Source organism: Herpailurus yagouaroundi, unplaced genomic scaffold (assembly GCF_014898765.1).
Source record: "Herpailurus yagouaroundi ecotype Mexico unplaced genomic scaffold, PumYag 163, whole genome shotgun sequence".
Taxonomy (NCBI): domain Eukaryota; kingdom Metazoa; phylum Chordata; class Mammalia; order Carnivora; family Felidae; genus Herpailurus; species Herpailurus yagouaroundi.
This window is the reverse complement of record NW_024412404.1, coordinates 36,048,433-36,065,599: the sequence shown is the minus strand read 5'-3', so window position 1 is coordinate 36,065,599 and position 17,167 is coordinate 36,048,433. Positions and strand designations below refer to the sequence as shown.

General features: G+C 44.1%; 1 protein-coding gene across 2 annotated transcripts in view; it reads left to right on the top strand.

Annotated features, from left to right (window-relative positions):
* BLNK (B cell linker) overlaps positions 1–17,167 on the top strand; it is a 76,494-nt gene that overhangs the window by 11,365 nt on the left and 47,962 nt on the right. For both annotated transcript variants that reach the window (XM_040486011.1, XM_040486012.1), the window contains exon 2: positions 14,572–14,637. In XM_040486011.1, coding sequence (XP_040341945.1) covers positions 14,572–14,637 — 66 coding nt within the window. The remainder of the gene's footprint in view (positions 1–14,571; positions 14,638–17,167) is intronic.

The following is a 17,167-nucleotide window of genomic DNA, read 5'->3' as shown; positions in this document are numbered from 1 at the left end:
TGACAGGGTAAAGCATGCCAGGATTTGTAAAAAGGACTCAGGGCCTTCATAGGATCATCCCTACTCCTGCCTGTGCAGGTCAGCCCAATTGGACTTATAACACAGATCAGCACTTCAGACATGCCAAAGACAACCACAAAGTATTTGCAGATCGCGGTAGAAAGAAAAGAAAGAAAACTGGTAGAGTGTCTGGAGAAACTTGCAAGTTAATTTCTCTGGTTAACGGTGGTTAAGAACCGCAGAAACAAGTTGCTAACAGTTAAGCTGCATGCACCCCTCCACGCCAGGTCTCCTGGGCAGTCTTTGTCACTAGGATGCCGTGAAAGGACATGGGCACGTGGTGCCCTGGTCTCCCTCCGTGAGTCCAGCCATCCTGCTTCTCAGGAGGTCCCAGACCCCAGAGGGCCTGGACCGCGTTCCTACCCACTCCCCACCTGCCTGCACTACCCTCTGCCTCTCCTCCTGCCATCTGTCCCGTCCTCTTTGTTTTCTGCCCCTCCTTAAAGATAGAGACAGGCCCCTAAGAGCCCATGCTTCCCTCTAGCAACAAGTCAGCTCTTGGGGACCAGCAGCAGGGTGGTGGTGGGGGCACATGTGTCCCCAGTAAAGACTGCTTGCTTGGTGGAAGGATCGGATGCCTTCTCCAGGGACAGAGATGGAGGTGACCAAAAAGGCCGATGGTGATGGCCCCTCCTGCCCAGGTAAGGGTCAGGCTGAAACAAGCCAGCATAGGTTATCCACGGGTGGTTGGGAGCATGGGCTCTGGAGTCAAAAGGCCCCACTTTGAATCCCAGCTGTCCTCAACTGGGTGTAGGACATGGGACAAATTACTCAACTTCTCTGAGTGAATGTTTTCTCATGTATTAAAACTGGGATAATCACAACAATGTGAATATGCAATGTATAGGCGAAAACACTACTGATCTAGACACTTAGAGGTAGTTAAGATGATAAATCTGGTGTGTAGTTATTTTTAATTGCAGTAAAAAATGCGGATAATAATAGGACCTACCTCAGAGGGTCGCGAGGGTTAAGTGAAGTAATAGATGCAAAGCACCTGGCGCATAACACAGGCTCACTAAGCGCCAGCTTTTACTATTGAACTACCGATTATCTGAGTGTGACCACCGGCATGGCTTCCTGGGCACGGACTGTTCATGGTGGCTCTGGGCTGTGGCACAAGAAAGTGGAAGACGCAGTCCCTGCAACGGAAAAGCTGAGCCTCTGGCAGGAGACCCAAGCCATGTGTGGAAAGGGAAAGAACAGGGTGTGATGGAAAGAGCTGGGGGAATCTTTAGCTAATCAATCTTTTTTTTTTTTTTTTAAGTTTTTGAAATTTATTTTGGGAGAGAGAGCATGCACGGGCAGGGAGGAAGAGAGAGAGGGGGAGAGAGAAGGGGAGAGAGAGAATCCCAAGCAGGCTCTGCACCACCAGTGCAGAGCTCGATGTGGGGCCCGAACTCACGAACCCCGGGATTATGACCTGGGCCGAAGTCAGATGCTCAACCGACCAAGCCACCCAAGAGCCCCTTTTGTTAATCAATCTTGGGGCAGTGGCAACATTTCTCTAGAACTTAGTTTCCTCCCTTACAACGAGAGGGGATTGATCCACGATATTACTAAAGTTTCTCTCACTGTGACTACCTTAATGACAGGCAAACCTAGGAGTCAGGGTTTCCAAGCTGTGTGGTCCGAGACAAGACAAGCGTCATGATCTCTCTGGGCCTTGGTATCTGCATCTGTGAAATGGGACGGTGGTGCTAACTCATCCTTGGGGGGCTTCCTCACCACAGAAGGGGCTGTCAAAACTTTTGTGCCATCTCCAGTGCGGACTCACTTTCTAGAAGGAAGAAGCCCCCTCTGCTGCTGAATTTGCAAATCTAAATATAGCACCAATGATGCCACAGGAAGGAGGGACATGAGGAAGCTGGGCCAGGACTAGAAGAGGGTTGGAGAGGCAGAGGAGGGAAGCCTGCCAGCCAGTGGGATGGGACAGTCTCCGCCGCATGCAGATAGCAGACTAGTGACTAAAAAGTGGCATTCTGCTTCAAGATGATGGTTCATAACCAGAGACTTCAGCTTTGAGACAGAAATTATCCAAAAGGAAGATATTTTGTGCAAATCAGAGAATCCCCCAGTCTCTGTGTTTGTCCTCTGGTTTCACATAAACCAGAAGGTTTTTGTCATGAGATTAGGGGGTGGCAGGACCTTTTTCCTGCATTCCCAGGGGGAAGGATTTGTGCTCAAGCTAGTTAGCTCTGTGTCTGGCACCTGACTTTCCCAGCGTGGGCACTCATCCAGGGTTTATAGACTAAAGAAGACAAATACATGTTTCATGTAAAAAAAAAAATGATAACATTAAACTTTAAGAAGAAATCCTCCACCCATCAGTAAGTTAAATAGTATTTCAAGATAATACTTTAAAAATCAAAAGTAAGGCAAAAAAAAATAGTTCACGATGAACAAAATATTGAAATGTTATTGTTTATTTACTTACTTATTTATTTTGTTTTTTGTTTAATTTATTTTGAGAGAGAGAGTGGGGGAGGGAGGGTGAGAGAGAGTGAGAGAGAGAGAGGAGAGAATCCTAAGCAGGCTCCATGCTGATGCAGGTCTGGAACTCATGACCTGTGAGATTATGACCTGAGCACAAGTCAGATGCTTCACTGAATGACCCAGCCAAATGCCCCAAAATATTGACATTTTAAATGAAGACAGGACCAGTATTGCGGATCTGTTCTGCCTCAGACCCCAGTATGGTCCACTGTGCAGCCATCAGTTCTTCCCCCTGCCCAGCTGGGGCACTAAAGGGCATCTTGAGGTTATCCTTCTAGTATCTCCCTACCGTGGACTGGGGCTGGGGCCCAGGAGGGCTGCCTTCATACCGGTCTCCCAGCCACCAGTGTCCCCTCCTCCCTTTTTCTACCCTAACCTGGGCACACCTCTGAGGAAAGGTTTTCAGGGGCTTCCTGCTGCCTATAACCCATCTCCTTGGCCTGACTAACAAGGCCCTTGCTGCCTGACCCCACCCTCCAGCCTCATCTATGACTCCACCCTTCCCCCAACACCCCACATCCTGCTGCTCTCAGCTTCTCACCAGACCCCAAGCATACCAGCCAGTTTCACCTCTGGGCCTTGGCACCTGCTGTTTCTGCCACCTGGCTCCTGTTCCTCACTCTTTTGCCTGCTGAATTTTGATTTTCCCATCAGGATCCAGTTCCCAGGACACTTCATCTCAAAACTTCGGGTCAGCCACTCCCTTCTCAGGGGCCCTCACAGCCCTCTGATCCTCCCTATGGCCAAAGGAGGAGTTTTCCCTTTTACGTGTCTGTATCATATGGATTTTTAGGGATTAGCATGTATCACTTTCATAAAATGAAGAAACAAAACTACTTTGAGTTTAGGAAACGAAGTTTAAGATACAGCATACAAAAGATGTCACATGAACCAAATAACGGTTCACAAGCTGTTATCAACACTGGAGATTAAATGGCCCATCAGTAGTCCTGCCTGAAGTGCTATAAATCCAGGATATACAGAGATAAAATGCAGAGCTCCAAAAGACCTCAGCGCCCCTGTAATCCAATCTTCTCGTTTTACAAGAGAAAATGAGGCACTGAGTGATGAAGGGGATTGCTCAGATTGGCGAAGCCAGGAAGCAGCAGAGAAAAGAGCAGAATCCACTTCTCTGGGCTCCAGTGCCCTTTCCCTAAGCGACCTCCTTCCTGCGCCCAAGAAATAATCTGGAAGGGGAAAGGAGCCACTTAAGCTGGGCCTTGGGCTCAGGGGAACAATTGTGGGTTCATAACAGTGGGCATCATAATTATGTCTAAAATGTTTGGTTGGGTCCAAATTGTGAAGGCCTTTGAATGCCAAGCAAATGAGTTTGTCCTTTATCACGCATGAAGCAGGGAGACATTGAAGACATTCGTGTGTGAGTGACATGATGCAAAGGGGTAATTTAAGAAAACGAATTTGGGGGAAGGGAGGGACTGAAGTAGGGAGACCCAGATGGGAAGCTTTTGGCGTTGTCCATTGTCCATGAGATCATAGTGGCTGTGGCTGAAGGAGTGGGCATGAGGAAACAGAGACAGGAAAGATCATCTGGAGGTGAACCCACTGAACTGGTGATCGCAGATGAAGAGTCAAAGAGAAAGAGGGTCAAAAAAAGCCCAGAAGGTTCAAGCCTGAGCATCCAAGGGTACCCGATTATAAATTCCATTGTTTTCTTATTCTCTTTCGTATCAGAAGCTTTCAACTTTCTATCACACAATGCTTGTATGGAAATTTAACAAAAATAAAACATACTATAAAAATGATGAGTAGCATCTTAAAAAGAAACTCAGACTCCATGATCGAAGATCATTTAAATACCTCAGAAAGGAGGAAGTCAGATGAAGGATCGCCAGACCCAGTGATGATTGTTACATTTTTAAAACTCCATTCATGGTGGAAAGGAATTAAGAGAACGAATGTCTTCTTCTTTATATATACCAAAGAAGATGTTAGAGAGATTGTTATTCCAGATGATCTTAGGAACATATATGTTGGAGGAAACAGCCGGATATGAGGAGAGTGCAGATGTTCTAAGGTACCCAGCCAAGTAGATGCAGATAATTCACAGATCCAAGCCCACTGTCAGCGGGGGTTCCAGGAGCTCAGGGCAACAGTGAATAACTCTCAGCCAAGAGGAAAAGTCAGGATTATTCAGGAGACCCAAGGAGTTGCTGCAGACTCTTAAGGAGGACGTGGCCTGGTGAAAGCTGGGGTTTAGGAACAGTAGCTGATGAGGGCCCTGACAAAATCCCTCATACACAGAGGACCAGCTCCACAGATACTGACAAAATAAAATTCTAGACCCGGATCGGACCGTGGTTAAGATGTGGGGGGTGAAGAAGGAGGAAGGATTTATCTGCTCTTTTTGTTTGCAAAGAGTCTCTTTCATCCGAGACCCTCTTCAATCCATTCCTAAACCCAAAGCAAACATGGATTTTCTCTGATTAACTTGCTCTGCATTCCACCTTTCCTGGAAAAGACCGAAGTGCAAAAGCCTGCTAAAACCTGCCTTTCATGGTCCTCTGAGTGCATTAAGGAGCTGAAAGGAAAGCAAGATGTTTTCTGATCCTTTTATTTTTTCTACTAAAAATAATACCAGATAATACCATCTTTGAAATCATCTCCTGTATTTGGCAAAATTATTGGAAAGATATTTTGTAAAAGATACAAAATTATCTTGGACTACTTTTTGATGATGGGACCAAACTACGCATGTGCAGTGCCTTCTCGGTGCTCCCTTGGCCCTGGTGGAGCTCTGTGTCCACCAGTCCACCCTTCTGGATTTGTTCTGTCCCTCTACATCCCAGGGCTGCTCTCAGCCTGTAGACACTTTTCTGAAAGGCAGCCAGCATCTATGGATTCTTCTCCCGTGCTCTCTTAGGCCGTGGGTCTTTCCTACAGTGATAATTTGGCCAGTGGTTCTCAACCTTGGCCACACATTAGAATCACCTGGGAGCCAATGGTCTGGTGGGGAGCCTTGGGTATGAGGATTATTAAAAGCACCCTAAGTGACTCTAATGCGTAGCCCAAATCAAGACTACCTCCTCGAAGAAGAAGATGGATAGATACTGCCCTTTGATGTAAGCTCTTAACTCCAAATTTACGAAATACCCCTTGAAAAAGGCTGGGCTGTTTGTATTCAGCTCCTGGAGTTGGGAGTCCCTGCTCTGGTGCCGGTTGCCAGGGAACAGAGAGCAGGCAGATGAAAAGTAGCTCTGTGTCAAATTTGTATTGATCTGAGCATGGGTGAAGGTAAGAGCCTGGTCCTCCGCACCCACATCTGATTCTTTCTGCTCTTTTCCCCTATTGCAAGCAGACATCACACTATTGACTAAAACTCCTATGTTCCTTTCGTGGGAAGAGAGAGTGTCCGGGTAAGCCTTCAGCATCCCAATATGGAGTAAAGCTTTTCTGTTAAAGAAATTTCAGGCAATGCAGGCAGGTGCAAAAATACTATGGAAGTTGGGGGCCTTCTCTTGTGCTCTGTGCAATTAAGCCTAGACTAGAAGCAGATAAATCTGCCTTGCTTCTTTTAATAAAGCTTCTCAGCTTTCTGTGTGCGTAAGAATCACCAGTCCAAGAAGTCTGTGAAAATGCAGATTCCTGGGCCCCACCTGGGATTTTTATTACCTTGAGATGGTTGCAGGCCCAGCGATCTGAATTTTTGTTTTCAATTGAATTTTTTTTTAATTTTTTTTAATGTCTATTTATTTTTGAGACAGAGAGAGACAGAACATGAACAGGGGAGGGTCAGAGAGAGAGGGAGACACAGAATCTGAAACAGGCTCCAGGCTCTGAGCGGTCAGCACAGAGCACCATGCGGGGCTCGAACTCACGGACCGCGACCTCATGACCTGAGCCGAAGTCGGACGCTTAACCAACTGAGCCACCCAGGCGCCCCTCAATTTTTTTTTTTTTTTTTTTTTAAGCAGGCACATTATTTTGCCTTGTACTAAACTTAGTGGTGATTAAAATGCTCTCTTCTTACACTTGGATACAGCTGGCTCTACGGAAGCATTTGTTGGGACTAAAGGCACCCTAAGAACCCAAAATAATTCATCTTTTTGCAAAGGTATTCCTGCAGGTTAGAGATCAAAATGCCACTCCGGTCAGGGCACGTAATGCCTGGTTTCATGCAGAACAGTGGTTAGTAGATGATTCCCACTTGTTGGTACCAATCAGCCACGCCAGGTTGGGAGCGTTCTCCCTGCAACCACCCATCACCTCCCCACCCCCCCCCAGAAAAAAACACTAACAAAACAAGAACAACAACAAAACACCCCACAACCAAACCCATTTCTGGAGCACCTTCTGGCCTGGAGGAAATCAACCCAGGTGGTAACGCCCTCCCACCCCCACTTCCCTCTAGCAGAGGGCACTGATTTTGAGTTTTGTTCCTGGTCCAAACCAGTCCCCAGGGTCTTCTGCAAGAAGGGCCATTACAATGGACCAAAACTTTCTGTGTGGGCAGGCACCTTACATCCATTGTCTATTCACAGCAACCCTGCAAGGTACATATCTTCATTTAACAGATGCTATCGTTTAGAAACATTGTTTTAGAGTGATCTGGGTTTGAACCTGAGATGGACTCTTTCCTGCCCCTCCGCCCCCAGGCATCCAGGACTTGTCAACAGCTCTTGCTGGTGCTGGGCTCAGGTCTGGTCTGGTCTTCTCTCTCCACTCCCTCAAGCACACGGGCTGGGGGGGTGGAGGAGGGGGGGGTGGTCCTGACATTTCATTGCTCCCTGTCACACCCACCCAGATCAGAGTTTCAGCTAATTAAAAGCCCTTTCAGTTTGCAGGAGGAGAAAAGGTGCAGATAAAGACTGGCTAGCTAAGCAAACAAAGTCTAAGGATCCTACTCACTTGTGAAAATGTTCGAGATATAAGTGAAAAATGCAGATTACAAAATGTCAAGTATCATCTTAATTATGTAAAATCTATACATACTATACACTTGTAGTAAAACATTAGAAGTCTTTTAATTTTTTAATGTTTATCTTTGGGAGAGAGAGAGACAGGAGAGAGAGACAGAGCTCGAGTAGGGGAGGGGCAAAGAGAGAGGGAGACACAGAATCCGAAACAGGCTCCAGCCTCTGAGCTGTCAGCACAGGGCCCGATGGGGGGGGGGCTCGAACCCACAAACCATGAGATCATGACCCGAGCCGAAGTTGGACAAAGTTGGACGCTTAACCTATTGAGCCACCCGGGCGCCCCTAGAAGGCTATTTAATTAAATGTTAATAGTGGGGGTCGGAAGTAAGAGTGACATTTTCAGTTTTATTTGCAAATTTTGATACAATGAACATGTTACATGTGGCCACCCTTATAGTGACATACAAAAATAGTTTCACTGCCCCAAAAATCCCATTCCATCTATTCATCCTTCCCTTCCTCCTCCTGAAGTCACAACCACAGATCATTTTACTGTTTTCATAGTTTTGCTTTTCCCAGAGTCTAGTTGGAGTCAGGCTTTCAGGATTGTTTCACTTAGCATAGATTCCATTTTTTATCAGAAATAAAGTTATAAAATTAAAAACTGTACAACCTATGTGACCAGTCACTATTTACCTGTGACTCCAAAGAAAAAAAGTCACATCATTCTTTGCCGTTCAAATTACAGCACCCCTATTCCCGCCCCTGGCATTCTGGGACTCCCAGGGCCGCATGCACATCCCACACTGCTCCATACTGGCTCTTGCTTGTCTCCAGATCCATGAGCCCCTCTTCTTGGAGCCATTTTTCCCCCCACTGTGGAGCAGACAGCATCCTCCAGGCACCATGTGAGTTTCTCAGGCTCTTTCACCTTTGGCCACAGACCCTTTCCTCATTCCCCCACAATCCTAATAGACTTAGTCATACATAGTTAAGACTTTGCTGAAATTTGGGGAATAATGGAGGGAAGCACAACACAGAGAACGATTTATATTTGCTCCTAGACAAGGTTTCGTTCAGCCTCCTGGATCCTTCTTCAGGTCTTCCGTGCTTTGCTCCCAGCCATAGACTATTTCAAGGGCCAGCTCACCTCTGCACTATAAAAATCCCTGGAGAGGTCAGCCTGTAGAGGACCAACAACCAGAAGGCCCCAGAAGACAGGAAACATCCAGTAGCAAAGCCCAAGGCCTATATACCATATCCTCATTTTCCTCACTTCCTGGCTTAGAGTCTTTGCAGGCTGAGTAGCAGCAAGGACAGCCAGGGACAGGGATATAGTCATGTCCCAACGTCACCGAATGGCCCTGGCCATGTGGCTCTGTGCCAAGCAGATCCAGTCCCTTTTTACGTTGTTGCAAATGTGAGGGGCGTGTCTGTCCTGCACCCCCTTCATTGATACTCTGCTTTAGCAAACTACGGCTCAGGAAGAAAGCACGTGACTATAAAATAAATAAAAATACACAGGCATGGGGTAGTCTAAATCCACACAGAGAAAAGTCCAGAGTCTCACAGAGGAGGGACAGTCTAGTAAAACCCACACCCAAATTAAGTTATTGAAGTGACCACTCAATTTATTTGTCTGAAACTTCACCCTTGAATGCTTGAGAACTTTTCCCAAGCATCTATTTGCTTAATTTAGGCACAACTAAAAGGCTCACAGCAAGGGGCTGGCGGGGGGGGGGGGGCGGAATATGTTCAGAGGGTAGTCTCCTGGCCAGTAAAGTCAGCACCAAGGAAATTGTTAGCAATGCAAATTAGCCGACCCACTACAGACTTACCCAATCAGAAGCTCTGGGGGGTGGGTTCACCATTTTCAGAGCCCATCAGGTGATTCAGGTGCAGTTTACAGTGGGAACCACTGGTCTATCAGATTCTAAAGTAAACCACTTCCTTGAAGGCAAAAAAAAACCCTGCTGCTTACTTTCAAACAGTGATTTTTTTCCAACTCAGTACATTGTGGGATCTAAATCCTCTGAGGTCCAGGCTCAGCCCGGGTCACACTACTTCAGAGTATTGTTAAATAACTAAGGTTGTTGACATTAATTCAAAAGCTTGAAGAAAAATTTTTAAATCAATGACAAAGGAGAGAATGTATAATTTGATTTGGTTTATAGAGAAATAATAATTATAACTCTTTATATAATGTATTCACCACTGTAAAATGTTGAAATAGCATGCTACTTAAAAAATACGTTATTGGGTGCCTGAGTGGCTCAGTCAGTTGAACATCCAACTTCAACTCAGGTCACAAGCTCTGCCTTGGTGAATTCAAGCCCTGCATTGGGGCCCCCTTCAGATCCTCTGTCTCCCTCTCTCTGCCCCTCCCCTGCTCCCTCTGTCTCTCTCAAAATGAGTACACTTAAAAAATACACTATTGACATCTTTTAAAAAATATATTACATGAGCTTTGTTCTTCGTTCATTTTATTTTGTTACCTGTACATGGCTGTCTCTTCATAATTTAAAGAATAGAACATTGTGCTCCTATTATCCTTCCGCCATCCATGGAAAGATATCTCTGAAAGGGCTAATCAAAGAGAAGCTTTTTTTTTTTTTTTTTTTTTTTTTTTTTGCCTATTTTCACCTACACGCGACTACTCACAGTGAGACCGCTGGTATTTAAATCTGGGAACAGTCCAGCTGCACATGCCTTTGCATGTGCTTTATGTTGTAGTAGACAGGGCGCCTGGGTGGCGCAGTCGGTTAAGTGTCCGACTTCAGCCAGGTCATGATCTTGCGGTCCGTGAGTTCGAGCCCCGTGTCAGGCTCTGGGCTGATGGCTCAGAGCCTGGAGCCTGTTTCCGATTCTGTGTCTCCCTCTCTCTCTGCCCCTCCCCTGTTCATGCTCTGTCTCTCTCTGTCCCAAAAATAAATAAACGTTCACAAAAAAAAAAAAAAAAAAAGAGTATTTATGTTGTAGTAGAGGGGGGAAAAAAGGGCTCCAAAGACGGTACCAGAGAGTAGGAAAGTTGTGCATCAGGCAGCATGTGAATAGTTGATAAAAGGAGCTGAGAGCATCCCCAGGTCTTCTTGGTTTGGCGGACACTGTTTTTCCAGGTAACAGACACTTGGCTGCTGAAACAGCAGTCTGTGAGCCTCAAGTGTTGTGTGAACGAGAGGCAGAGGGAGGGGAAAAGTTTTGAACACAAGAAGCATAATTTATGAAGCAACTGATTATTTTAATAATCTATAATGAGGGGCACCTGGGTGGCTTAGTCGGTTAAGCGGCCGACTTCAGCTCAGGTCATGATCTCGCAGGTCCGTGAGTTCGAGCCCCGTGTCGGGCTCTGTGCTGACAGCTCAGAGCCTGGAGCCTGCTTAAGATTCTGTGTCTCCCTCTCTCTCTGCTCCTCCCCCGTTCATGCTCTGTCTCTCTCTGTCTCAAAAATAAATAAATAAATAAATGTTAAAAAAAAAATCTATAATGAAAATAAGAAAGGCCAAGAAGTATCAAATACCAACTTGAGCAAATGACAGAATTACATGAAACTCTTTTGCAACAATTTACGCCTGTTTGTCTACACCTGCAGCAAAGTTGCTTATACAAATCAGCCCCTGGCTCCCTCTTACTCTGTCTGTGTCTCGCTGCTGACAAATTTCAGACAGCATCCTTCACTCTGGCTCATCTTGTCCTTAAACCTGGTTAAGGTTTAATTTAGTCTAAAGGCAGTCCGTTCAGTTACATCAGCTTACAGCGGGAGATGCCCTCTGCTCTGCACTGGAAATGATTACATTGCTTCCCAATCAAACCATTCCAGCTTCGCTCTCTGTGTCTCTTTCTCTTGTGCCCGGACATCTTATCTCCCATTTTCCCTCATTCCTCTGTCTCAGAGATTCCCTATAGTTCTGCAGGAAAAGGAGATGGGGCGGGGGGAGTGGTAGGCACAGGTTATATGTGAACAAACTCTAGAATCCCGAGGAGTTCCGAAGCAGCTCAAAGGTCGAGCTTTAGGGACCCTCTGTGTATCTCGGTTGGGCAGGTGGTCCTCCTTCACCCTCATCCATTCTCGTCTCCCTGCCGCTGAGCCTGGTGCTCTGCTGAGTTCTCATATGAGTAGAATCTGTGAGCACAGCCTCCCTAACTGGGGATAGAAAACGCCATCTCATTTCCTTTGTTGCCCAGATTACTGCTTGGCTCCGACCCCTCCCCACCTCCCAACATGGGCCCCTCAGTGGGTCCCCCAGTTCTGAAGACAGTTCCCCAAGATGTAGCCTAAAGGATGTCCTAAAAGAAGTTTCTCTTCTGCTACTCCACCTTCCAGCCGTGTTCCCTGTGCACTCAGCTCTTCACGCCATGGAACACACCCTTGCCCACAGCCCAGAGGCTGCAACAGGATAAACAGGATACCGCTGAACATTCAGGGGCAATGGAGAGGAATTGTCTTGGTGCAAATGCCTAGTGATGGTGCCCGGCATGGCTCTTCTCAGAGCTGGAGCCCAGACCCAGCCTCAGGTTCCAGCCAACACTCCATCCTTGCTTGTATCCATCCCTCCCCTCCTCTCCACCACTTCAGTGGTTGTTCTTCAGTATTAGTTCCTAACAATCATTACAGGGAGAAGGGGAGAGAACTCCCTAAGATCCCCAGGACAAGTTCCCACTCCTTGTTTGAGAACTTTCCTTTTCCCAAAATAGTTGAGGGTAAGAGGGTCCATCCCTACCAGGTAAATCTCACCCCACTCCTTAGTGCCCAAGGGCCCCTCAGTAAACAACTACAGCAGAACAGCAACCTAGGTGGGTTAGTTAGCCTTAAATTAACACTTAGTTGCAGACGCCAACAGGCTGGCCAGGCAGAGGCCCCCCCACCCCAAGCCTCCTCCCTGCTCTAAACTCCTCCACCCACACTGAAGAGCTTTGCAACATGTGCGTCCTAAATCCGTGCTGAGCCAGAGATTATTTCCCCAGATTCCCCCCCACAGTCAACAGGGTTTTGGAGGTCTCTGCCAAGCTGAATTGTGCACCACTGTTCATATTACCTAACTCAAGGCCTAGCTCCGAAAGCAAGAGAAGTGTGCATGCAGGTTTGCGGGAAATAGGTTTCTCCAAGAGCGATGGCTGTGGACAAGATTTACGTTTTGATAACTCTAGGGCCCAATCAAATGGTTTCCTCAGAACAAAGCAAAGGCTTGCCTGAAGGGTAAATTCGGCTATCCTACTCTTTCAGGGCAGAACCGTGTGAAATTATACATACATAATTTACATTTACATATAAATAGAAATAATAAATATATTTATATACACCATTATTTACATATACACTATAATATGTAAATGTGTATTATACATAATATGTGAACATATTTATTAGATATATTTACATGTAAATGTAAATATATATAAGTAACATACTTACATATATATTTTTTTAAGTCAGAGAGTTATGAAGGAAAAAACCATGGCCCAAGATTCCAACTTTTAACATTTTCCTCTATTTATGTATATAAAAACAGATAATAAAATGATAGATGCACAAGCTATGAACATTCAACTAATATAGAAAAATCTTCATTGTAAAGTGAAAGTCTCCTTTTTATAAAGCAGAAGCCCTCATCCCCACTCAAGCCTCCAGCCCTCGCTCTGCCATTGGTACAAGGGCACCCAGCCATGAGGACAAGTAGAGACTGAAATCTGTCTTTCGCTATTTGCCAAGCTGTGTGCCTGGCCACTGAGCAATGTCCACTCAGAAAAAAGGGTACCTTTTCCTAATTTGTATGAGGACGTTGTATTGGCTTTGAAAACATTCTTTGAATAATTCCTTGCATATCTTTCTAAAAAATTATGCACCTACCAGCACATATGAATGTATATGTCCTTTGCAATCGCACAAAAAAACACAATACACATTATTCTGAACTTCCCTTCCTTTCTTCCTTTTTTCTTTTTCTCCTTCATCGTATTTGTGTAACTTAATAGGTATTGGGGATTTTCATGTATCAGCAATACTGATGTGTGCTTCTTTTTTTTTTTTTTTTCTTTTTTTTAAGGGTCTGTGGTATTCCATTGTATGGCTTTATCAAAGTTTATTTAGCTAGTTCCCTTTTAATGATTGATGGGCATTTAGGTTGTTTCCAGGTTTTATTTAGTGGGGAGGCAGGAAGGATTAGGGTTATTACACAAATAACATAGTACATAGTGGTATCGTTTTATGACCATGTTCAGGATGGCAAATCCCTAGGCAGTAGAATTTCTGGGTCAAAAGGCATGGAGGTTTTAAAATTTAACGGATATTAATCATCACAAATTGCATTCCCAAGTATATCCATATTTTGGTGCGCCCGCCACCCTGCCCCAGGGTATTATCACATTAAGTTTTGCCAATTTGATAAGCAGAACATATCTCGTTGTTTAGATGCAAATTCCTTAAAAAATAAGTCATGTTATCTGTTAGCCACTCGTCCTTTTCTGTTAGCTGTATGTTCACATGTTTTACCCATTTCCTATTGAATTATTCATCTTTTTTTTACTGAGTCATAAGATTTCTTTGTAAATCAAAACACGTAGTCCTTATTGTTCTTGTGTTGCAAATATTTCTTCCAGCATGTCATTCATCTCCTGATCTTGTGCATATTCCTTTTGTTCTACAGAATTTCCAAATGTGTAGGCAGTCAGATTCATTAATCATTTTCCTTATGGCTTCTGTGTAGGTACAACTTTCTAGTGACAGTTTTTCCAGATTCAACCTAGTAAAGTTAACCAAGAACTCTTGGGCCTGATTTCAGCCCACCTGTCCTTCAAGGTAGCCCCAACCTGGCAATGCAAATGCTCTAAGGACAATAAGTGATGAACAGTGAGGTTATTCAGAGGGCTTTTGCCTCCCGTGTCTCCTAAAAATGAATAGATCTGGAAACCAGAATTTCTCTTCAGAGCCCAGACATTCAGGGGACAGGGACACGGCCCAATGACCACGTTCCTTACATTATCAGTCACGCTTTGCTTTACTCAAGTAGCGGATGGTCGATTAAATATGATATGATTCTCACTGGGGGCTTATTGTAGGGTTTTTTCTCCTTTTTGTGTTCCCTTTTGACTTTAAAAAAAAATCAACCTATTATTAATATTTTATGTTTGATTTTATTTCTTGCAGGCAACTTCAAAAGATGGTCCATGACATCAAGAACAATGAAGGTGGAATAATGAACAAGATCAAAAAGTAAGTTAAATTCCATAGCACTGTATAAGCACTCATTTACATAATTAACACATCATCCCAGCCTGTGCTAAGTGGGAGAAGACAAAGTTCTCTGTTACCTGAGTGAGGAGTTGCAATCTTTTTAGCATGTAACCCTTTCTAACTCGTGGCCAGAGTCCATGGTGGTCAGATCTATGTTCAGGAAACATGGCAAATGAACAGGGTGATGTTCAGGGCCCTTTGCTTTCCCCTCTCATTGCAGTAAAAGTGAGCTATGCCACTTAAGATGGCAAATGTCAACAAAGACCTTTATAGAAACAGGAAAATCAGCTTCTGTAACTATGTAGTTAAGGGCCACTAGGACATGGTTGGAGAAATCCAAAAGAGAAGTTACAAGAACACAGCCCTAGCATCTTTAGGATGCCATACCTGTTTTCCATATTTCAATTTTTGTTTTTTCAGTTATAGCCTTAAAATGGAGTTTAAAAAACTTTTTTTAATCTTTATTTTTGAGACAGAGAGAGACAGAGTATGAGCAGGGAAGGGGCAGAGAGAGAGAGAGACACAGAATCGGAAGCAGGCTCCAGGCTCTGAGCTGTCAGCACTGAGCCCGTCGTGGGGCTCGAACTTGTCAACTGTGAGATCATTACCTGAGCCAAAGTTGGAGGCTCAAATGACTGAGCCACTCAGGCACCCCTTTAAAAAATTTTTTTTAACGTTTATTTATTTTTGAGAAAGAGAGAGAACATGAGCAGGGGAGGGGTAGAGAGAGAAGGAGACAGAGAATCCCAAGCAGACTCCGTACTGTCAGTGCAAAGCCCGATGTGGGCCTTGAACCCACGAACTGTGAGATCATGACCTGACCAAAGTCAGATGCTTAGCTGACTGAGCCACCCAGGCACCCCAAAATAGTGTTTTCAGTTGGCATTTGGAAAAGGAAACTAGAATTCCAAATCTTCCTGCACATCAGAAACTCTTAAGTTTTTTTAAAAAAAGAAAATAAAAATTGTACATATCTATATTTGTCACTCAAAATCTAAGTTAAGAGGAAAGGGGAGATGGTATTCCACTAAGTTTTTGTTTAAGTTCTTTTTTTCAGAAAATGAAAGTAGTGGTCATTCACCAGAAGAGAAAAAAAATCAAAGAATTCAGAATTGCATAAAGTCAAAATCTCCTCCTTCCCCATGCCCCACATCAACCCACTCCAGGGCAATGGACATTGTCATGAGTGAGTCTGGCATAAATATCTACATGTATGTATTTTCACACGCACACACGTATATTGACATAGATGTAGCACTTACCTATACATACATACATTTTCATCATGAATGGTGCTATTCTCCATAAAACATTCTACCAACCTGACTTTGCTTAGTGGTTTTACTTAATGTTATATCATGGATATCTTTGTTTGTTAGTATGTAAAAATAAACCATATTCCTTTTTGAACAGCTGATTAATAGTCTGCTATAAATCCATTATCATTCATTTAACCAGCTATGTATTGGTGAACACTTTTTATTTTTTTAAGTTTTATTTATTTATTTTGTGAGAGAGAGAGTGTGTGCACACACGTGAGCAGGGGAGGGGCAGAGAGAGAGGGACAGAGAGAATCCCACGGGGCTCAATCTCACAAACTGAGATCATGACCTGAGCCAAGATCAGAGTCAGAGGCTTAACTGACTGAGCCACCCAGGCGCCCCTGGTGGACACTTTTGAAAGAGAGGGAGATGTGGGAGTTTAAACAGGCATATATTCTTGGAGGGCAATTTGATAAGATCAATCAAAATTTTGTGGCCATTTCTTTCAGTTTAACTGCCATAAATAACATTTCAATAAATAGTTTTTGTAGACTTTGAGTATAGCAGAAAGCTAAATTCCTGAAATGAAATTTCTAGATTGAAGAAGTTATGCCCTTGACATTTTTGTTGATATTACCAAATTGTTTTCCAAAAATTTTGTACCACTAATTGTGTATAAAAGTTCATTGACCTATACCTTCAGAACAGAGTATGTTCAGGGACATCTGGGTGGCTCAGTTGGTTAAATGACCAACTCTTGATTTCAGCTTCACAGGTCATGATCTTGTGGTTCCTGTGTCCCAGCCCCACACTGGGCTCTGTGCTGACAGTGTGGAGCCTGCTTGGGATTCTCTGCCTCCCTCTCTCCCTGCCCCTCCCCTGTTTGCACTCTCTCTCAAAATAAATAAATAAACATTAAATATATATGTATAGATTATATATAATATAAATATATGATATATATTATATATATATAAAGAACAGAATATCTTCATTCTTTGGTCTTTGCTAAACTTGAAAGAAATCATGTTTTATGGTGTTTTTAGACTACAAAATGTAAATGAGTCTCAATATGTATAAGTGATTATCATAAAATCGTTAAAACGGTCTGCTTGTGGGGAACTGGTCATCTCCTAGAGGAGGAGACTTTGCCTCCATGTTCTGTCCTGTGGCAGAGAGAGGCATGTGATTATTTTCATTTAATACTTCTGACACATACAGAATCTCACTGAAATGAGAGAAGCCTG